Here is a 23,883-nt window from a genome sequence, read left to right on the forward strand (position 1 = left end):
GGAAGCTTTCTCAGATGGCACAATCACACCAACGACCATGAATAATTCTAAATGTGTACTGACAACAATGCTTTACAAAGACTTATCCCCCACTTGTGTAAAAGTAGAGATGTTAAAGTAGAAAGCAAGCTCAATGCTAGCATTTATTTCTAGAGGGCTTGTATACAAAAACAGGGATGTAATGTTGAGGCTCCATAAGGCACTGGCAAGGCCACATTTGGAAAATTAAGAGCAATTTTGGGCACCATATCCGAGTGAGGATGTGCTTGCGCTGGAGAGGGTCCAGAGGAGGTTTACAAGGATGATCCCAGGAATTAGTAGGTTAACACATATGACGAGCGTTTGACGGCACTGGGCATGCAGTTTAGTTTAGTTTAAAGATACAGCGCCGAAACAGGCCCTTCAGCCCACGCTGACCAGCGATCCCCACATTAACACGATCCTTCACCCACTAAGGACAAATTGTTTTTACATTTACCAAGCCAATTAACCTACAAACCTGTACGTCTTTGGAGTGTGGAAAGAAACCGAAGATTTCGGAGAAAACCCATGCAGGTCACGGGGAGAACGTATAAACTCCATAGACAGCACTCGTAGTCAGGATTAAACCCGGGTCTCCGGCGCTGCATTCGCTGTAGGGCAGCAACTCCTGTAGTCGCTGGAGTTTAGAATAATGAGGGGGGACCTCATTGAAACATACAGAATAGTGAAATGTTTGGTTGGAGGATGTGGAGAGGATGTTTCCAAGAGTGGGAGAGTCTAGGACTAGAGGTCAAAGCCTCAGAATTAAAGGACACTCTTTTAGGAAGGAGATGAGGAGAAATTTCTTTAGTCAGAGGGTGGTGAATCTGGAATTCTTTGCTACAGAAGGCTGTGGAGGCCCAGTGGATATTTTGAAGGCAGAGATAGCTAAATTCTTGATTAGTACAGGTGTCAGAGGTTATGTGGAGATGGCAGGAGAATGGAGTTAGGAGGGAGAGTGATTGAATGGCGGAGTAGACCTGGTGGTCCGAATAGCCTAATTCTACTCCTATTCCTTATGACCTCGTTTAGATGAAACAGGGGTTTCTCTTTAGTTGTCAAATATGAGGAGCCATAGATTTATAGGATGAGTGATTTAGTTTTCATGCAGAAAATGATGGAGAGTGTTAGGGGTGGAGTCAGGAACAGTCCAAAAGGGTGAAAGTGGAAGACCATATCACATTAAATCTGTATTTGAGCAGTTACTAGAAGAGCCATGGTTATAAAACAAATGTTGATAGGCTATATTGGGCTTGGCGTGAATAGTCCTTAGTTACTTAAGCAGCCTATCGGGTTTTGGCTAATTCCAAGCAGAGCAACCTTATCAGTTGCAGTTATTCCCTCTTTATATTCCCTGTACCCCTGCAGACTTGTTATTCTGCATTTTCCCATCAATTACCATTTAATTATTTTGTCGATCATTTGTCTCCCACTCAGGGTAATTAGCAATAACTAGTTTCAGGCAGGACAAGCAAATTGTACAGATTCCAAAGTTAGGAATGCAGCAGCACCAACTGCTGTGTCATTGCACTAAATTGCTGCCTACACACTATATCTCAGAGAATATTCTCAGATTAGTCAGAGCAATTTGAACCTCCAAATCAGTTTCTACAAAATGCTTGTTGTAAAGAGCTGCAGATTTGTAGGAAGTAATACTTATATGTCATCCATATCCACATGCTCAGCAAATATACCAGAAAGCACATCAAAAATACTGACAAAAACAAACTTTAAAGAAAAAATGGACAAATGTTTATAGCAAGATGCACAAATCACCATACCACAAATTCCCTGCATTCCCTGCACCACATCTTCTCCAAGAATCCCAGAATTCTCATTGAAAGATCTAAACTTTAAATGCAAACATATCGTAGATTAGAATAGAAATACCTACGCATGATTTAGTATCATAACCAAGATCAAAATAGTATTAATATAAAAGACACTTTGCATTTAAAAATTTAGAACTTACATCTTTTAATTCCAGTTGGTACCTTGACCCTGCTGAGAGTTTGGAGAGAAAGGATGCATGGAAATTATTAGGTACTCTTAAAGGATGAAATAGAATGAAGGAAACAATTTACCCAACTCTCCAAGTCAGACAAAATAATGTTTGGTGACCTTGAGTAACTGAGATTTAAAAAATTACGAGAGCAGATTTCTGTGTTTCAATATTGGCTTCACATCTACACATCAAAACATAGTTTAAACACTCCTCCACTACAATGCAGATCTGGTAATCTGGAAACTAAATCTAGCCCTCAAAGTCATCACATAATACTGCAGTGTAATAATACATTTATGAAAATACTACACCGAGACCCTGAAACATGCAATTCGAACCTCAGGTTATGTGGTCACTCCAAAACATCCTGCAATCGCAAAATGATCAAAGACAAGACACCTTGCTACAGTTAAATGAAGTTTATTTATAACATTTCAACATAGCAATAATGCAAATAAGTGTCTTCCAAGCAACTTTCAGTTACAATTCAAGTTCACAAAATGTGTATTTTACATTACAGATGAGACAGAATCAGACAGGAATTACCATAAAAGTGATACTGTGATAGTGTGTTCCAGCAAAGGAGAATAAGTTGAATATCCTCTTTTTTTCCATTTCTGTTTCGTCTATTCTGCATTGCTCTATACGCTGTAATATTGGAAAGTTACTGCATCACAGTAATATTACAAAGCATAGCATTTACTAAAAAATGTGAAAAGTTTAAACAATCATAATTTTGGTCCATGCCCTTGTCCTCTCTTACCAACTAACTTTGCCACTCACAGGACAAGATGCACCAGCGAAGTCTATATATTCAGTGAAGACAACACTGAAGAATCAGGAAATAAAGAAACAAAAGACAGACACACAGACTTGACACTGCCGTTTAATGTACAATACAGGGAATAAACAGAAAAATGAACTACAAATTACATTAAAACCATCCAAGGTTTCACTGTAAGTGACAGATCATTGCTTCTGGCCAGTAGAATAATGGTTACAAAGTATGGTAATACAGGTATTGAAAAAGCTTTAACTCAAGTTTGCAAATGTTACAACCAGATGGCGTCTGTTTTCTCAAACTGGTCAAGTTGTGATTTGGAAATATCCTGTACTTAATTAAGTTTTTTTTTTAAGTGGAATGTCTGTGCCCTGGGTGCTCGTTTTAACATAATGCAGCACCAAGCGAAAAGAAAAAAATATAATGCTACATAGCACTTACAATGTGATTGGGAAACTTTTGAGAAACTTTTATAGCATGCACGTCTAAAAAAAAGCAGAAACACAAATCAAATTCACCCACAACATTGTAAAAAATAGACAAGAGTAGGCGATAGTCTGCAGACTCGACATTGAGGATTTGGTGTCCCTCATTGTCTGTTAATGTGCAGGTTACTTATCCCGTTCCACAGATATCTTTCAGTGCAACTTTCCAGTATTATTTTGGTGACCGAAGGTTTCTTGCACTTCTGCGACGTAGCTGCTTATTAGGTGCCTTGATGTCCTCAGACTCAATTGATTCATGTTTTACAGTTGTCTGATCAGGAGGCTGCATGTACATCACAGCCTTTCCAGCCTGTGCTGCTCGTCTAGAAGAGGTGCGTGGACTGCCACTGACTTTGTACTCCTCACCAGTACCCGCATGACCACCGCTCACAGCTTTACCAGTGCTGGATGGCATACTGCTGTCCTTTTCTGCCCTCTCTGAGGTGCTCACATTAATATTATGAAGGGGAAGCTGCTTTGAAGGATCTGCTCCATTGCCTGCTGTCTGTGTCTCAGGAATGAGTGTGTTAACTTCACTTTCACAACACATGGATGGATCTAGAATATTAATTTTACCGTTATCATTAAGAAGTTCTGATTCAGGAAAGCTGCTTTCATCCTCATCCCGATCTGATCTTGCATCAGGGACACTCACCTCACTATGTTTAGGCTGTTGAGAGCTGCATGTATTCTTGCACTGTTCCTGAGGAACATTAGTTAATTTACTGCTACCAATCTGCTCAGACTGTAGTGAACTGCTCATACCTGTATCTTGTTTCTCAGTAACACGTGTACCCACATGTAATGAATGGATTATTTCTGTTCTTTGCTGATCCAGCAGAGGGCACAGATCTGTCTGAAATGAACTGCACATTTCACTATTGCCAATTAGTTTATCTCGACCACCATCTATTTCTTCATCCCTCACCTGTTCTACTTTATCAAGGCGCTGTTGCTGTCCTACAGTTCTATGTAATAGTGGAGCATTTACCCTCAGGTCTCCCACCTCGTCTACTGGATTGAGAATGCTAATGCCAGCCTCTGCACTGTTATCTAATATAAAATCATCCACTTTTATATCCTCCACCTCATCCAATGGTTCAGAAAAACTTATGCCGATATCACAACGTCCCGGCAAATCTCTAGTGGTGTCCGATACAAGAGCACCCACTTCTATACCCTTAACTTCATCCATTGCATTGGAGAAACGTGGCTGAGTGTCATCGTGCTTCAGCTGCTTTGCCAAATGATCTGAAACAGGGACATCTGGTTCTACATCCTTTACCTCATCTATTGAGTCAGGAATGTTAATATGTGTATCACACTGCTCTGGGTGATCTGCAGCACTGTCCAAAGCAGGAACATCTAGCCTCACATCCTTAACTTCCTTGAGTGACTTAGAGAGGTTTAGGGCAGTAGCACATTTGTTTGGTTGGTCTTCAGCATTGTTCAAAGTAGTGGTCACATCTTTATCCACATCTATTTGCTCAGAAAACCCTGTGCCCATCTCACAATGCTCTAGTTGACCTCCAACGCTGCCCAAAACGGAGATATCTGTTGTCACATCGTCAACTTCATCCATTGGCTGAGAGGGGCTGGGGCCAGTATAGCAATCCTCAAGTAGGGCTGCAGGAGTGTCCAACTCAGAGGCACTGCTTTCCACATCGTCAGCTTGATCTACTGGCTCAGAAAAGCTTAAGCTAATATCACATTCCTTTAGATACTTTGTGGTGTTATGTGATATTTGGCCATCCATTTCCAGATCTTGACCCTGCTTTGTTGGAATAGGGAAATCCAATTTAGCATCACACTGTTCTGGACGCATTGCCTTGCAATCTAACACACACATTTCATCTCCAATTTGAGCTGCCAGACTGGAGTCTTTTTGGGCATCAGATAAAGCACCAGCTATTATCACAACAGCATCAATGTCTTTAGCTTCCCTCTCAATGAGACTACATACTTTCATTCCACTTGCCTGTGGTTGTTCCGAAGTGCGAGCAACCAACTCTGTTTTTTTCACCTTGAATGCATTCAAAGTGCTTAAATCATCAGACTGTTGATATTCTTCTGCACTGTTATTTACTACAAAAGCATCAATATCCACTTTCTTAACATGTTCAGCTGTGCTGATGATGCTTGGCAGAGATTGTTCAGCACTGCCCTCTAAGATAAGAGCATGCAATTCCACATTCTCAGCCTCTTCATTTCCATCATTGTAATGTTGTGGTTGTTCAGCCAAGATCTCCAAGGCAGCAGTATTAAATTCTTCATTATTTTCAGCTAATTTGAGCATAACAAAGTTGCCATCACCTTGCTCTGCAGTGACCATTACCTTTTTTGCATGGCTATCATGCTGAGCAACAGTCACTTCACAACTTTTATTATGTATTCCTGTTTCAGAATTACTTAAAACATCATCTCCACATGGTGACATACCTTGTACATCAGGCATGTACCTACTTCCAGCTTGTTCTTCTGTTTCCATTTCATTTTTTTTGCCTAGGCCTGCAGCTTTGGGAATGCCCACATCAGTGTTTTCTGTGGGCACCAGCTCTTTGGAACAGCTTGCACCCCCAATTTTGACCTGACTTGGCACTGACTTCAGAGTACCATGTACTAATTTGATGTTCTGTGTATTGCTGCCTAGTCTGCAGTCACCGGGGCTCTTCCCTGAGCTACTGTAATAAATGCCGTACAAATCTTCAGCATTTGCAGCAGCCAAACAACTTTTGGGTTTTTCCATTTTCTTACTAAAGTCACTGAGAGATGTGGGTGGTGGGGGCGGTCGAACTGGAATAGCCAATATGGTTTGCTCACATTCAGAGACACCAGGGGCTGGTTCTTCAGCCAAAGGATCTGGTTCTTTGTGTACATCTAGAACACTTCCTTTCAAAGTCACTTCTTCGCCACCAAAGGCTCTGGAGATCACTTCTGGAGCCAACAACATTCCAGCCTTAACCACAGGCAGTGGCTTGTTCGAAGCCCCTGAAGACCGAATGGAGAGGAATGTGTCCAAAGGTGCTGGCTTATTAACAGATGTGATGCTACCTTTCCTCTGTGGGACATTAGCTACTGGAAGATTGGGTCTGATTTTTGCGTGTGTGGTGGTGGTTACAGAGGTAAATGGCACCCATGGGCTCGTATGAGCAATAAGAGTCTTTCCCGAGAGTTTAATTTCAATAGTTTTTGTTGCAGACTTAGTTCCTTGTCCCTTGCCATCGTCTCTTTCTTTGCTGCTTTCAACATGCTCCTCCTTGGCTCCCAACGAGCTACTTTTCTCTTCTTCCTTCTCAGGTTTCTTCCAGCTAAATTTTCCAAAGGACATCCCTTGCTCCTCATCTTTCTCATCTTCAATCTCATCCTTTTTCAGCATTAGTTTTATCCCAGGCTTGCAACTGAGCTCTATCTTTTGAGATGAACAGTAATTCCTTTCCTCTTCTAGCTCCACCACACTTTCACGCTCTTGTACATCCAATTTGATTAGTTTTGCTTTACTCTCTTCACTTTCCTCAAATTTCTTTTGTTTCTGAACTTCTTTTTCTTCATCGATTTTTCTTTTCAGCCCTGCTTGGCGCCGGCGCTCTGACTCCATGATTACCACGAAGCCAGCCTGGCGGTCTAGGTTTCTCCGCTGCTCATAGACAGGATTTTCATTTAAATATCCCTAACAGAAAGTACAGAAAGACAAGTTGTTACCTGAAGAAAGTCATCTGCAGTTTTAGTTCCTAACAAAACCCATACGTATCAACTCAACAAATGTCAGCAACCCTGTGCAATAATTTTTCTTGCTGAAATGGTTTCCTCTAGTCCTTCTTCCAGACCCCCAAACAACCACAGCTCCTGATTTCCAGGTTCACTGAATGCAGTTCCACAGTTAAAACACAGAAAAAATGTGCGGCAGTTACGTTCACAACTCAATATTATATAGAGACAATGAGGAACTTACTTATGAAAGGAACCAAGCTGCCCTTAATAAGATAATGGTAATCTGTGTAGAAAGTTCCAGTATTTTTTACACAATGATGATGAAGGAACATCAGCGGGTCTACTAAGGAGGAACTTAAAGCTGGTCATGTTTTCACGTGCCTGCTACCCTTGTCCTTCTAAGTGGATTAAGTTGCCCTGGGAATGGGTAGGGCAGAAGCAAAGAGAGGCAAATTTATTAGCAAACAGGAGATCTGAGAGATGGAGGGCTACCTGGAATAGTGTGAAAATTTGGAGTAAATGAAAAGCATAGGAAGGGAAAAAAATAGCACCAATGAACATTGGAATCAAGTTAAAGTGTCTTCAAATCTCAGTGCTGTTTGCCACCCTTCCTTTCAAATATGGCTAATTTTCCAATTAGCTTGCTAGTGGCAAAATCAGCACTCCTCAACAAATACCATTTTCCAAGTATCAAGTATCAGTATTAAGTTATTAGGCAGATTAAGTTGTGAAAAAAAAAAGTCCAAGTAAACTGTAAATATGAGACATCTATACCAGTTGTACTCCATTTAATCATATTCTAAAATGTTAAGATAATATAATACTAAAGACTGAAATGAAAAAAAAAAAAACTGTAAACTAGCTATTTTTGGCAACAAAGCTAATTTCAAATTTCCAGAATTGGCCTGGCATTCCTCACTAATAATGTAGATAACTGTCTATGAATATCTGGCACTGATAGACCAGCAAGCCATATGGAGAAAATGCAACTTTACCATTAATACAAATTATTTCATGCAGCCAGCACCATGGTACAGATAAAAGTGCACACCACGCGTATGCAGGGTGGAGGCTTTGTGTTAAGACAGGCAAAACATTTTTTAAATAACTAATTCAGAAACCGAGCCTCAAAGATATCATCATGCGGAAATTAAACGTTTTATTTGAAAGAACTTCAGGTGCATTATACTCTGCCACAATAAATTTTACTGCGCATAAAATTCTTATAAGAAAATGAAAACATAAGAAATAAGTGCATGAGTGGGCCCATTTGGCCCTTTGAGCCTGCTCTGCCATTGATCAAAAGCATGGCTGATTTTCTAACTCCTGAAAAATATAGCTGGAAATTAATTTTTGCACACATACTGAAATCTCATCAGTGTTTCTTTGTAAAGTGCCTCAGCTAATAAACCGTACTCTAACACATAATAAAAAGGAAACTTTTTGCATGATCCAACATCTTTCTTAAACATTTATGGAAGAAATGGCAAAGAATTCAATCACTGAAGTCCATTCTGGATGGCCTGTTCTGCAGCAATTGAGAGTTGCAAATATCATTAGTGCATCTTAAACCCGCAGATCAGTTTTCAATGATTTTAGGTTTATGGCACCGAGTACGAAAAGACAAAATAATCTGCTCCTAATAGTATGTTATATTATACTATTATAAATAATATTACTAATAATACTAATAGTAATGATAATAATCTTATGTTCTCCCACATAGCCTGTCTCTGCCTCTTCCTTTCTTCACCCCCCCCTCCCCCCCGACATCAGTCTGAAGAAGGGTCTCGACCCGAAATGTCACCTACTCCATACTTTTCTCCATAGATGCTACCTCACACGCCGAGTTTCTCCAGCATTTTTTGTCTACTTTCGAATTTTCCAGCATCTGCAGTTCCTTCTTAACAAACTGCTCCTAATACGGTTATTCCACTACATTTTCTTTACGGTGATGAAATACCACGGGTATTTATTTACAGCTCTGTAAACCTACGAAACAATAATGACCCCAAAGAAATATTGAAAATTTAACAAGCCAAGAAATAACACAAAGCCTCATGGTAACTATTCATTCCACAGAAAGTGACATTTTTTATGCCAATCACTGAAGAACACTACATCGTTTGTAGCCAATTACCAAAACTTCCGCAAAGCCAACACATTTAGGATTTGTGTGGGAACCTCTTTAATGACCAGGTTTAACTTCATACCCTTATAAATGATTAGACCATGATTATAATCTTATTTTGAACTAAGCCACAAAATGTTCACAAAACACGTCACAAAAAATCTCAACAAAAAGATGCTTCATAGATAATGCAAGTTTCTGACCCATTGATTCCCAGCTGCAAAAAAGGATTTCTGGAAAAATAAACAAATTGTTAAAAATTGCATTTTTATAGCACCTTCACCTTTGGGAAATCGCAGCACATTACCAGTTAATGAGTTACGCTGAAAAAGTGGCAAAATTATAATGCAAAATTACAGCCCAGAAATTATGGAGGCAGTGTGTGCCATAAAGATGGACGTTTTTGGCAGAGTACATTTGCCCAAATGAGCATGTGCTACGTGTTTTATACAGTTAGGAGCTCTCTGGAAATACTTTATAATTTGTCTTCCTAACCTTATACTTATCATTATGACCATGTGATTTGACATGATCTTCAGCACAGATCTGATCTCCGTAGAACATCTCACAAAGTTGGCAGTAAAATCCAGTGACTGGCATCAAAAATTCTGAACCTGAGTAAAAAGACATTGACAGTCAGAAGAGGAAAATAAATACTGCAATAGTTCAATTTAATGAAAATCCTAAAATCATTATTCCCATGCAGTCAATACATCTAGCCGGACTGTTAATCTCATTTTATCTATGCATGTATTCTGGCTACTACCCTGATTTACATATTTCTGCTTTAGCTTCCATTAATCTTTTCTGAAAGCTAATTAATAAATTCTGGACCATAGCAACTAATGGTTGGTCCGTTCATACTTTTGCACCAATTAAATTGTTAATTGACCATATGGTCAACAATATCCAACGTCTCATACCACCACGAGAGACATCTATCTGCTTGTGTGAGTTTCCTCATGAGGATTGTTTAAGATTCGCTTTTTCCAGTCTAGCGCACAGGACTCTAAAACCAATGACAGCAACTTCAACATGAATTTAACCACATTGATTCTCAATATTACTCAAACTATCCTATTTTGACAAAGGAGTGACAATCTAAGACAATCAGGTGAATGAGACAAAAATCATTCACCTGGAGACAAAGGATCAAATCCCACCAAGAGAATTGGAAAATGTGAATGTAATTAATTTAATTAATCAAGCTTGTATACTAAAAAGTTAACAAAAGTAAATGCTACAATGAAAATATGGGACTGTTGCAAAAATGCATTTGGTTCACTAATGTCTTTTAGGGAGGAAATCTACTTCCCTTATTTCGCTTCTCCAAGAAAAATCTGTAAGTAATACCAGATTACTGGTTGTTCCTTAAATGCCCACGAAGATGGTCAAGCAAGCATCTCAATTCAAGGGTAATTTGGGATGGGCATTAAAACGAATAAAGTCAAAATCCTGAATGAATGTTTTTTTTAAAACAGGATTTTGCCATCCACAGTTGCAAACAGACATTTTACAACAGGAACTTTGAAAAACAGTGGGTAATGGATAAATGGACAAAGGCTGCAGAATAAAAATGGGATTGCTTTCGCCACCATCTAATCTGTCACATTTTACTGAACAATGATAAAATTAGCTCAATTCTTCAACTACCTTCTTCTTTGAAATAATCTTTTAAAGCATTTGGAATAAATTGTCAAATAAAATTAAAAAACGTATAAACCCACCTTTTGCTGGCATAGTTATTTTGTCAGTTCGCTTAATCAAGTCATTTTTATCTTCACTCGGCATCTTTGTAGACCATGGTCTATCGTAAGGATCCAGTGTCTAATTGCATAGTGACAGAGGTACATACATGGTGGATTTGTACATTAATTTACACAGCACATTATAATACATACTGGAAATACAATCAGTTGTTACAGCACAATAGTAAATAACAATGCAGATAAAGTGCTATTTCCTTCCTGCAGTTCATCAGTGCACGTGAAGTGCTGTGGAGAAAGCAAGACACATGTTGCAATGCTGAAGACAAAATAAAAAAGATTTTGATCAATGATTTAAGCAAAGAAAAACTGTATTAAAATGCAGAGGCATATTTACATAGAGCTTCGGAAGTCACTCATTTCAAGATGTGAATCTGCCATTGAAAAAGTTATACCCCTGTCCCACTTAGGAAACCTGAACGGCCCCCCACCCAAGGTTTCCATGAGTCGCCAGAGATTTTGGTCACTCGCCCTCGACCGAAGCGTGAGCTGCATCTACCGACCAAAAATCCTGCAGGATCTATGCTACCGACCGCACACACACAAACACATCGCGAAGGTGGGGGCCAGGGACAGCGGAGCAGCGCTGTCTGCGCGATGAAGAGGAAGGTAAACGGCTGCCACAGATTACGGTAAGTCCTTTAGGGTGCGCGGGAGGGGGGGGGGAGAGAAGGGGAGAGAAAGGGAAAGAGAGAGAGAGAGAGAGAGAGAGGGGGGTGAGAAGGGGGGAGAAGAGGAGAGAAGGGTGGGGAAAGAAGGAGTGGAGACAGTTTTAAGAAGTTTAATCAAGTTAGCAGGCATTTTACCGACCGGCGGATCCTCTAGGTCCCAAAAAGTCCAATGAGCCAATTAAAATGGCCGGTCAGCGAAGGAGATTGCCTTATTGAAGGAACATAGAAGAAGCCTCGACCACGCGGAAACCACTTTCGAGCATTAGGGAGAGTGACCAAAACCTCCGGGAACCTCATGGAAACCTTGGGTGGGGCGCAAGGTCACCAGAGGTTTCCGTTCAGGTTTCCTAAGTGGGACAGGGGCATTAGATATCTATCACTGGCAACTGAAATGCATTGCGAGGAGCTAGGGCTTACATAGACCTGCTCCAGGACTGGCTGACAGTAGATGTTGATGGTGACATTTTGTTTTTTTTGGACAGGATGCCTGTGACTAGTGATGGGCCTCAGAAGTCAAGAACAGGGATAGGTAAGATTTAGAGGGATATGGGCATTGTGGTGGGCATGGATGGTTTGGGCTGAAGGGGCGTTTCCTTGCTGTATATCTCTATGGAGACAGCAGAAGGAAACAATGTTCATAACTTTGCATGGGCTAATTCTGTACGATAAAATTTTAAATTACACCACTTAAGATAATGGTCAAAGGGGATGCAAAGGAATCCCCCAGCCCTTTATATAGCTACAAGCAGTTCCAAGACTTAATTTTCTGGAACAAATGCCAGTAAGTATTCCCCCAATTATTGAATAATTACTCTGAATAGGGTATTTAGTTTCAATGTTAGTTTTGTGGACAAATGACAGATGTTTTGCTTCGGAAGAAGGGTCTCGATCTGCATCATCTTTTGTCCATTCCCTCTACAGATGCTGAGTTTCTCCAGCACTTTGTTTTTTAGAAACATATTGAATAATGCCCAGGAGAATATAGTTCAATAAGTTTTCACAAATTCCCCAAGACATATGTAACAATTTTAGAATACTTCATGTGTTAAATTCCAGAAAAGCCTTCCATTTGATCAATACAGTTTACTTATTTGTGTGATTTCTTTCATTTCTGATTTTACATCCAGTTCTCATGGCTAAACCATGAAATATATTGACTCACACATATTCACTATACATGGCTTTCCTTGGTTCTTGACCTCTCTTTATTCCAAATCCCACTTTGAGGCATATTTAGGAAATAACCAACCATGATCCTGATATGTTCTGATTTATTTATTTTTTGCTGGCATCTTGTCAGCACAATATCCCATTTACCTACCTATTGTTCAGTGTCATCTTACAGCATCGCACATCAAAATATTCAAAGTTTGTGAGTTTCTAGCATTCACAAATAATGTTTTCAGAGCTGTACATTTCGAGTTATTGACTTTTGACTGTAAAAGCTTTACTTTGCCAGACTCTCCTGTTTTGACGTGATAAACTCAAAACTCTTCTATTTCAAAATGCATAGTTTTTCATTTTATTGAATTTCTTAATATTTATTTCCAAACAAATGATTGTTCGTTCCATGATACAAATGCTGCTGTGTTGCCTATATTGCTGAATATGATGTGTGACTTTTCTAATTAAATTCCTTTGTGAAGGTGGCATCAGAAAAGAGTGTCTAACTATACGCACCTGTCTGTGACGTTTATTATGCATGTGAGTGAAAAAGTCGAAGAGTGTTCCACAAATAGTGTTGCAGTTTTTGCACCAGTGGTTTCCTGCATCATAGTATTCGTACGCGTCTTCAGTTTCAGAGAAACTCTCACAGAGCTTCTTTGTGTTAGCATCCATTTCCTTCAGAGATCCTTGTCTTGTTGCAATCTCCTGAATTAAGACCCACAGAGATGGTCATATACAATAGCACAATTTAAGGTTAAAACAAATCCAAATTTATCATGTAAAAAGCCGTCATGATAGGATAATAATGTGCCTTCCAACAAAATGGTTAAATTGCAGTTAGGACATATTTTAACAAAAGGAGGAGTGTAGGTTTGCACATTTTAAATCCAGGTGGCAATATCAGAAATGATAATGGGGGACCAGGATTCTCTTAATTGAGAGGGGTTTAAGCGAGCTCCGCACTGATATTTATTGTGAAGAGTTCTGACAATATATCTGTCCATTCGTTCATTGAATTCATCCATTGTTCATTTTCACACAGAGGGTGGTGAATCTCTGGAACTCTCTGCCACAGAGGGTAGTCAAGGCCAGTTAATTGGCTAAATTTAAGAGGGAGTTAGATGTGGCCCTTGTGGCTAAGAGGATCAGAGGGTATGGAGAGCAGGCAGGTACGGGGTACTGAGTTGGATGATCAGCCATGATCATATTGAATGGCGGTGCATGCTCGAAGGGCCGAATGGCCTACTCCTGCACCTAATTTCTTTGTTTCTATGTTTCTATGAATCAAGAAATTAATGGTGCAAAATATGAAACCAAATATAAGAAAAAATAAAAACACGTGCCACTGGTACATTTTTCAATTAAAACAAAGTAGTTTCAAAATATCATATTATGACGTCCTTTTTATTGGTCCAAATATTTTAGTATAGTTTGACAAGCCATTTTAAAATAAAGTTTCAAAAGTCACTACCTTTGACGATGGCAACTGTTCTCCTTTGAGCAGCACCTGTTCCAGGATCACATCCTTATTTAAATCAGAAGATTTTGAAGTTTTCTCTTGAATCATTACCCCCAAGATTTGAGCCACTTTCTCTAGCTTGGATAGCTTTTTGACTGTCTCCTCAACCTGCTGACGAACTATCGACATCTGGCGATTGATATCTTCCTGAAGCTTGCCATTTTTAACCAGAAGAGGGTCCTTGTGTCCGTCCTTCTCACGGCGTTTCTTTCTTAGCAATTCCCCTTTGCACGTTAAAGGCGGAAGGGAGAGGTGAAGATTTAGTTTCAAAACATCACCTCACTTAACACGCAACTCTTCAGTTCTCTCCCTCCCCAGGTTACAGTAAGCATACTGCAGATTTTTTGATTTTTCTAACTTCCACTGACCAAGTAGAGTACAGGCCCAGAAATTGTTATCTGCAGCACAAATTGGCGTTCAGTGGATTAAAAGTTTGTATGTTCAAGCTACACCTTGATGGTGACTGAAACATAAATTTGTAAACATTAAGCAGAAACAGATTGCACTGGAAGATGCACGCACTGACCCAAGTTCTGACAAGGTCAAATCTGCCACTCTTGATCAACAGCAGATTTTATCATGACCAATTTCCTCATCAGTACCATCACGGTTTGTCATTGAGATAAATGATCTGCTTTGATTTCTATTTCAAGTTTTAACTGATATTTTCCCTCAACTCTCTCTTCATCACGGTATTTCCTGTGATAAAACTGTGTTAGAAGCAAACTGATTTATTGGTGTGGTCCTTACCTAGTCAATATGACGTAATCACACCAAATGGTTACCATTCCCTCCAAAGTAGGGCGCCCAGACTCCAAAAGACATTCAAGATGTACACTGTAACTGTGACTACTTTGGGATTCCAAATTCACAGAAATTCAGTTTTTCTTTAAAAAAATAACTACAAAATAAAACAATACTACAGTAGAGAAGGATGATGGTTGCAAATAGGCAGAAAATAAGTATTCTGGAGTTAACCACAATCATTTTGTGAAATGGACAAAGTGGACTGTTTTAAAACATCCAGTCAATGAAAGGATACCAAAAATAAATAAATACTTCTGTAGCAAAACACATCAAAAAAGAGACACAGTGCAACAAGCCCATTGCCAATTTCTACCTTGTTGTTTACAGAGCTTCAGCAACTCATTTTCAAGATATTCCAGCCGTTTCTGCCGAGATGCTTTCTCCTTCTGGAGTTTTTCCCTTTCTTCCAAAACCTGATGGAAATCAACAACATCAACGGCAATTAATTAATTAATTGATTAATATTGGCTGGCTATTAATATTAATATGCCAACAAAACTTCAGTCGAAAAAAATTCAGTTATAAGAAGCATAAATGAAAATTGGATGAATAATTTAATTTTCAGGTTCAGAAATTAAGGCAAGATTAGATGAGTAGAAATAAGTTTCAATCTACTTGAAAGAATTGGAGCAACAAAGAGAAAGAATGTAAAAGAATTACAACAAAGGAAAGGGGAAAAATGGAGAACCGATGAAAACCAAAGATATCAAACAACCCGTTCCTTTCACCTTGTGCTCTCTAATGAGCGCAAGTCCATTTCCTCAGTAACAACAATTACAAACATTCCATGTTCTCTACTGCCTGACCTGCACTTTGTGTCCGTTCTCTCTTCCTTTCTTCATATTCTCAACCCCCCCTCGTTACCTAGACCAGCGTCTCTCAACCGCTAGGGTTCCGCGAGAGGTCACCAGGGGTTCCGAGATAAATTGTGATAAATAGGCTAATCATATGTAAATGCATTTTTGAGTCATTTTTGTGTTTAATTCCATATTTTTATTATATACGTAGGGCATATTCTTGGAAAATTCTTGGGTATTATAATAAAGTCTTCAACCTGTTATATTCACCCAGGACATAGAGGTACGCAGGATGACATTTGCAGGATGTACTCAGAATGTCACCATTATATGCACCTAAGATAGCAATGACAAGGCAACCTGATGGAAAAAGGAAAATAGGTCGACCAAAACTCACATGAAGGCGAACATTCCAGAAGGAATTGGAAGGAAGCCTATTGAGGGTGGAAGACGTCGCACATACCGAACAGAATGGCGAAAGCTTGCTGCCCAATGCACTCAACAGTGTGGGAGGAACAAAGTCTAAATCTAAAGTCTGTTATATAATTTTGACGTAATTGCGTGCAGTTTTGGTCTATTGCGTGCAGTTTTGGTCTCTAAACTTGAGGAAGGACATGCTCACTATTAAAGGAGTGCAGCGTAGGTTCACGAGGTTAATTCCCGGAATGGCGGGACTGTCACATGTTGATAGATTGGAGTGGCTGGGCTTGTGTACTCTGGAATTTAGGATGATGAGAGGGGATCTTATATGAAACATATAAGGGTTTGGACACGCCAGAGGCAGAAAACATGTTCCCAATGTTGGGGGAGTCCAGAAACAGGGGCCATAGTTTAAGAATAAGTGGTAAGCCCTTTAGAACGGAGATTAGGAAACACTTTTTCACAGAGTTGTGAGTGTGTGGAATTCTCTGCCTCAGAGGGCGGTGGAGGCTGGTTCTCTGGATTCTTTCAAGAGAGAGTTAGATAGAGCTCTTAGGGATAGCGGAGATAAGGGATATGGATAGAGGGCAGGAACAGGGTACTGATTGTGGATGATCAGCCATGATCATATTGAATGGTGGTGCTGGTTCGAAGGGCCGAATGGCCTACTCTAGCACCTATTGTCTAGTAATCATCTATATTACTAAAAGTCTCATCTTGGTCACTTCCTGTTGTTCTGTATATTGATTTTAGAAAAAACGCTGCCACTTACAGCTGTGATTTTTGGCCATCTTACTCAGAGCCCCCCCGTTGCGCAGGACAAGAGGATTGTTCCCATCAATGAAAAATAAAAAAGTTATTAGTGTTTTAAAAATGGTGAGATTCTCTCTCCTGAAGGCCATGCCCTTTCCGGAGGAACTATAAAACCCGGAAGTGTTGAGTGCCTCAGTCAGTCTCTGCAAGCCAGGGGAGCGAGAGGGTCACGTCTCTCAGTCTGAGCTGTGAATAACACTGAACACATGTCTACTAAACTGTGAGTGGTTTTACTGATCTGTCAGTGCCCTTAATGTGGTTTGAAAATATAGTTTGGAAATGCTAAAGCTGTGTTGCCTTTGGTTTGGAAATGCTAAAGCTGTGTCGCCTATGGTTTGGAAATGCAAAAACTGTGTTGCCTTTGGTTTGGAAATGTTAAAGCTGTGTTGCCTAATTAAAGTTGCCTTGCCTAATTAAAGTTGCCTTGCCTTCTATATAATTAAAAGTCTAGCCTTGACCACTTCCTGTTTGCGCTTTATTGATTTTAGAAAAAACGCTACCACGTACGCCTGTGATTTGACCATCTTACTCAGTCCCCCTCCACTCATCAGGTGAGGATTTTTCCCATCGATGAAAAATAAAAGTTATTAGTGTTTAAAAAGTGTTGAGATTCTCTCTTCTGTTAATCACGCCATGAAGGCCAAGCCCCTTCGAGTGGGGGGGGGGGGGGGGGGGGGGGGGGGGGGGGGGGGGGGGGGGGGGGGGGGGGGGGGGGGGGGGGAAGGACTATACAACCCAGAAGTGTGGGCTTGGCTCAGTCTCTGCAAGATGGAGAGGTCACGACTCGCTGTCTTTAGTGCCCTGCTTGAAATGGTATGAAACTGCACTTGAAGTTGATAAGACATAGAAACATAGAAAACAGGTGCAGGAGGAGGCCATTCAGCCCTTCGAGCCAGCACCGCCATTCATTGTGTTCATGGCTGATCGTCCCCAATCAATAACCCGTGCCTGCCTTCTCCCCATATCCCTTGATTCTACTAGCCCCTAGAGCTCTATCTAACTCTCTCTTAAATCCATCCAGTGATTTGGCCTCCACTGCCCTCTGTGGCAGGGAATTCCACAAATTCACAACTCTCTGGGTGAAAACGTTTTTTTCTCACCTCCGTCTTAAATGGCCTCCCCTTCATTCTAAGACTGTGGCCCCTGGTTCTGGACTCTCCCAACATTGGAAAAAATTTTCCTGCATCTAACTTGTGTCCAGTCCTTTTATAATTTTATATGTTTCTATAAGACCCCCCCCCATCCTTCTAAACTCCAGTCAATACAAGCCTAGTCTTTTCAATCTCTCCTCATATGACAGTCCCGCCATCCCAGGGATCAATCTTGTGAACCTACGCTGCCACTGCCTCAATCACAAGGATGTCCTTCCTCAAATTAGGAGTCCAAAATTGTACGCAATACTCCAGATGTGATCTTACCAGAGCCCTGTACAACTGCAGAAGAACCTCTCTACTCCTATACTGAAATCCTCTTATGAAGCCCACAATGAAACCCATTCGGCCCACAATGTCCACACTAGCTCTCTGGAAACCAGACCCTTCAGCCCACAACACCCATACTAGCGCTCCAGAAAGCCCCCCCCCTGGCCAACAATACTATTGGTGGAGAGGTGGAATATTGCATTGGGGGACCAGCCCTCCCATGTGATGCTGGGACCCAACGGCCTTTAGTGGTCAGTGGACAGGAGTACAGACGAATTCACGTTCTCCATCAGTCCTGTCTATATTTCCTGGCGTGCAGGTATAGTCCCTCATTCACCCATGTTATTTAGTAATTTCTTCCCATCATTTAGGGATGTATATGAATTTAAAAAATTCATGCTTTTGTTTATTTTTGATAGTTTATCCAAATTTTAATTTTATGTATGTTTTTGTTAAAAGTTTGTTTAAAACATGTTGCTTTCTCTCCCTTTCTCTTTCTCTCGCTCCTCCAAGGTTAGTTCTTTGGTTTGCCTTTATTTGCTTCAGTTTTGAACAAGCAGTTTGATTTGTTTTTTTTTTTACATTGTCAATAAACTTGAGAAAAACACGAGTTATTTTTTGCTTAAACCAGTTATCAGAAAAACCTTCCTCCGCTCAGTTCGCATTAACCAACCGGATCTCCCGAAGGCTAGGCACTTCAACTCCCCTTCCCATTCCGAATCCGACCTTACTGTCCTGGGCCTCCTCCATGGCCATACTGAGTCCCACCACAAATTGGAGGAGCAGCACCTAATATTTTGCTTGGGTAGTTTATACCCCAGCGGTATGAACATTGACCTCCAATTTCAGGTAGTCCTTGCTTTCTCCCTCCTTCCCTTCCCTAGCTCTCCCATAGCCTACTGTCTCTACCTCTTCCTTTCTTGTTTCCCCCTCAACCCAACATCAGTCTGAAGAAGGGTCTCGACCCGAAACGTCGCTCAATATTCCTTCGCTCGATAGATGCTGCCTCACCCGCTGAGTTTCTCCAGCATTTTGGTCTACCTTTAATTTTTCCAGCATCTGCAGTTCTTTCTTAAACTTAGCAGAAAAATATATTATGTTTGCCGTATGAACTTTAGATTTATGAAAGAGAAAGAGATTAAAAACGATATATGATAATTTTCGGAGGGGTTCCCTGAGACATTAAAATTATTTCAAAGGTACTGCAAGGGTAAAAACGTTGAGAAATGCTGACCTAAACTAATTACTCCCATGCCATCAGGTTCCATTTGCCCATCACCCAGTTATCCACCTAACTTCTCCTCTGGTTTGCTCTTCCTATCCCCTCCTCCATAAATCTGGTTCATTTGCCCACCATCGTTTCCCTATCTGGTTCTGCCTTTTACTTACCTGTCTACCCCCACGCTCCACCTCTCAATTCTATATGTTTGATCTCCCCCCCCCACCACGCTATCTATTTGTACCTATCATCGACCAGCCACGACACTCCACCGTCCCACTACACCTGGAAAATTCCATTCCCCACATCCGGTTCTACCTATTACATACCAGCCTCTGCCTCACCTGTCCCTCCTACCTACTGGATATCTTGCCTCAGCACACTCAGACCTGATCCAGAGTCTCACCCAATATGACGACCACCCCTTGGCCTGCTTTCTTCCAACTGATTACTTGATGTTACACCACTATGCCAGGTCAAAAAACTCTTCATGCTGCCATACCTTTACCTGTGGAAATTATTAGCCAGACCCAAGTGTGCCCTAATGAATGTTCTATAAAATTATAACATATCGCTACTCTAATATTTATGCCATGGCCGATGAATACAAGAGTCCCACATGCCTTCTTCGCTATCCTCTTTACCTGTGCTGACACTTTCAGGGATCTACGGACTTGTACTCCAAGGTCTCTGTGTTCAGTAACATTCTGCAGAGACCTACCATTTACGGTGCAGGTCTTACCTTGTTTATCCTCTAAAATGCACTATCATGCAACTTAAATTAAATTCATCCCCCATTTCTCCACCCAATGCTCTAGCTGATCAGTATCATGCTGTAGCCTTAGACAGCCGCTCTTATTATTTACCACCAATTTTCATGTAATTTGCAAATTTTCTTTTCATAAGCATACATTCACATTCAAGGTATAAATCTATATTGTAAACAACAGTCCCAGAACCCTGGAAGTACACCATCGGTCACAGACACCCAATCCGAAAAGCCATTATGCTCTGCTTCCTGTCACAAAACTAATTTTGGATTCACTATGCCAAGTTGCTTGGAATCCCATGCACTCCAAACGTTTGGACCAACCAGGCATGCAGAATCTCGCCAAAGACTTCACTCAAGTTTATGTAAACAACATCTATCACACTGCCTTCCTCAACATACTTAGTTTCTCTCAAAAAAAATTCAATCAAATTAGTGATAAAACAAAGGAGTGCAGATGCTGGCTTACAGAAAAACACACAAAGTGCTGAAGCAATTCGGTGGGTCAGGCAGCATCTCTGCAGTACATGGATTGGTGACATGTCGGGTCGGGGCCCTTTTTCAAACTGAAGAGTCTTTGTGTCTCTTTTTTTAAAAACAAATTAAAATGCAGGGTTTGCCATTAACAAGGCCACAATGACTTCAGTTTAGAAGGGTCTCGACCCGTAAGGTCGCCTGTTCCTTCACTCCATAGATGCTGCCTCACCCGCTAAGTTTCTCCAGCATTTTTGTCTACCTTCAGTTTTATTTCTCGTCTTTCCAAGAGCAGACAAATTCCCTTAGAATTTTTTACAATAGCTTTACTTCCACTGATTTAAAGCTCACTGACCTCCAGTTATCTGGTTTATCTTGGCCCTTTGTTGAACAACGGAACAACATTTGCCTTCCTCCAGTCGTCTAGTCTTAAGGCTAATGAAGATGCAAACATTTTGGTTACGGACCCAACAATTCCCCCCCATGCCTCCCAAACTAGCCTGGGACATCTCATCAGACCCTGAAGGTTTATCCACCCAACAATTCGTCCTTATCAGTGCGACTCTTTTACTCCTAATATATTTATAAAATACCTTGGCATTCATCTTAATCTTGTTCGCCAATAATATTTCATTTATTATGAAATGATTAGGAGGCCCTTTTTTGTCCTCCTAATTCCTTTATTAGAAGTATTCCACATTCTTCAAATCTCCTCAAGGGCCTCTGTAATACAACAATTCTCTTTTCCCAAGAATTAGCATAATTAATCACTTTTTAAATGCATCTCACGCTACCACATCCTCTCTTAAGGGAATCAAAAATGTTGATTTTGAGGACAGGATGGTATTTTAACTTTACAGATTTCATAATGGATTTTCACAGCATGCCTCCAACTGAAAATAGAAAGGAATTGCATTCTAGTTGAGGATTTATCATTGGATACTTTATTTTGACGTGCTTCCAGAGTTACGCATCATTTTTAGATTCCAGTTCAAATGAAGTTCCAATAATTAAATTCCTACAGTAAATGTCCATTATGTATTTATTTGCCTCTGTACTCCACAATTTGAGATTTGAAATTGAAAAAAACATCACGTGGTTAAAATGCACATTGTCAGATTTTATCAAAGGATATTTTATGCATTTTGGTTTCACCATGTAGACATTACAGCTGTGTTTACACATAGTCCAGGGCACCATAATGTTTGGGACACATGGCTTCACAGGTGTTTGTAATTGCTCATGTCTGTTTAAATGCCTCCTTAATGCAGGTAATACAGAGCTCTCAGCATTCAGGGCCAGTCTTCCCTCTAGTCTTTTCATCACCGTTGGAAACTTTTATTGCTGTTTATCAACATGAGGACCAAAGATGTGCCAATAAAGTCAAAGAAGCCATTATGAGACTGAAAAGTATAAAACTGTTTCAGACAGTAGCCACACCTTCGACTTACCAAAATCAACTGTTTAGAACATCATTAAGAAGAGAGCACTGGTTACCCATCTGAAAGAAGCCTGGTCTACTGAGCTGAATTTCGAGGTGTCTGACGACACTTGGAATGAAGGTCTGACCAGAATCCAAACTTGTTCGATCAATGTCAGGTATAAACTGATTCAGTTTAAAGTCATCCACAGACTCCATTACTCAAAGACCAAATTACATCGAATCTACCCTGCTATTTCTCCATTATGTGACAGATGCAAAAGTGCAGATGGTTCTTTAACACATATTTTCTGGCTCTGTCCTCATATACAAAGATACTGGTCTAAAATATTTAAGTGGTTTTCTGGGGTCTATGGAAAAGATATTCTCCCTGATCCAGAACTGGCACTTTTTGGATGCTCAGAGACTGCTTTGTACTTCACGTCTGAAGAACAACAAGCACTGATGCTTGGTATGGTGGCAGCCAAGAAAATGATCCTAACAGACTGGAAATCATCTACACCCCCCCTGCTTCGAAAAATGGCTCAATGAATCATACAGATGGAAAGGATACGCTTCTACAACTCCAAGGTACCAAACAACTTTTTAAGTGTTTGGGGACCATTTATCAACCATCTCAAAGTCCAATAATTTCATAATTTCATATTATCTGCAGTGATGTAGTCCTGTGACCTTTACTTCTGCTTTTGCAATGCATGACTGTGTAGCACCATGTGGATTGTACCAATACTGTTATGTCTGGCGGCTTTGTTTTATTATTATTATTTTTTTTAATTTTTTTTCCTTCCTTTTTTTTCCTGTTGTCTTTTTCAGTTTTTTTTTGTTCTGTTTTGTTAAAAAATTGTATAAAATAAAAAAATATTAAAACTGAAGAGAGCACTGGTGAGCTTAAGGCCCTTTCCCACTTACGTGTCCGTGGCACGCAAATTACGCAACCTCGTCGTCGCGTTGAGGCGCACGGGCATCGTGAGGCCGCGCGGGGCCGTTCCCACTGGAGGGGTATGGAGTTGTGCGTGTTATCGCGCGGCGCTCCGGGGTTTTGAGGCGAACAAAATCTTCATGCGCCCGCGTCCTGTCACGTAACTGACGGCCAGAGTGGGACATGCCCAAGACCCTGGCGCGATGCAACTTCTCACCTCCAACAGCAGCAGAAGCAGGCAAACGATCGCCGAACTCAGTCTGGGGCTCACAGCCATTGCAGATCCGGATCCGCCCCCACTAATACTCCCAGAGCGGGGCCAAGAAGATTGAGATAGACACAAATTGCTGGAGTAACTCAGCGGAACCGGCAGCATTTCTGGAGAGAAGCAATGGGTGGCGTTTCGGGTCAAGACCCTTCTTTCAGACTGAAGAGTCTCGACCCGAAACGTCATCCATTCCTTCTCACCAGAGATGCTACCGGTCCCGCTGAGTTACTCCTGCATTTTGTGTCCATCTTCAAATGACGTCACGCGCTCTAGATGGCTGT

General features: G+C 40.7%; 1 protein-coding gene across 1 annotated transcript in view; it reads right to left on the reverse strand.

Moving 5' to 3' along the window:
- Window positions 1-2,430: 2,430 nt before the first annotated feature.
- znf318 (zinc finger protein 318) overlaps window positions 2,431-23,883 on the reverse strand; it is a 70,175-nt gene continuing 48,722 nt past the window's right edge. The window contains exons 5-10 of the mRNA XM_055636287.1: window positions 15,375-15,474; window positions 14,207-14,478; window positions 13,249-13,440; window positions 10,859-10,958; window positions 9,627-9,745; window positions 2,431-6,959 (exon numbers count right to left, since the gene is read on the reverse strand). Coding sequence (XP_055492262.1) covers window positions 3,465-6,959; window positions 9,627-9,745; window positions 10,859-10,958; window positions 13,249-13,440; window positions 14,207-14,478; window positions 15,375-15,474 — 4,278 coding nt within the window. The 3' untranslated portion in view covers window positions 2,431-3,464. The remainder of the gene's footprint in view (window positions 6,960-9,626; window positions 9,746-10,858; window positions 10,959-13,248; window positions 13,441-14,206; window positions 14,479-15,374; window positions 15,475-23,883) is intronic.

This window comes from Leucoraja erinacea, chromosome 5 (assembly GCF_028641065.1).
Source record: "Leucoraja erinacea ecotype New England chromosome 5, Leri_hhj_1, whole genome shotgun sequence".
NCBI classification, from domain to species: Eukaryota; Metazoa; Chordata; class Chondrichthyes; order Rajiformes; family Rajidae; genus Leucoraja; species Leucoraja erinaceus.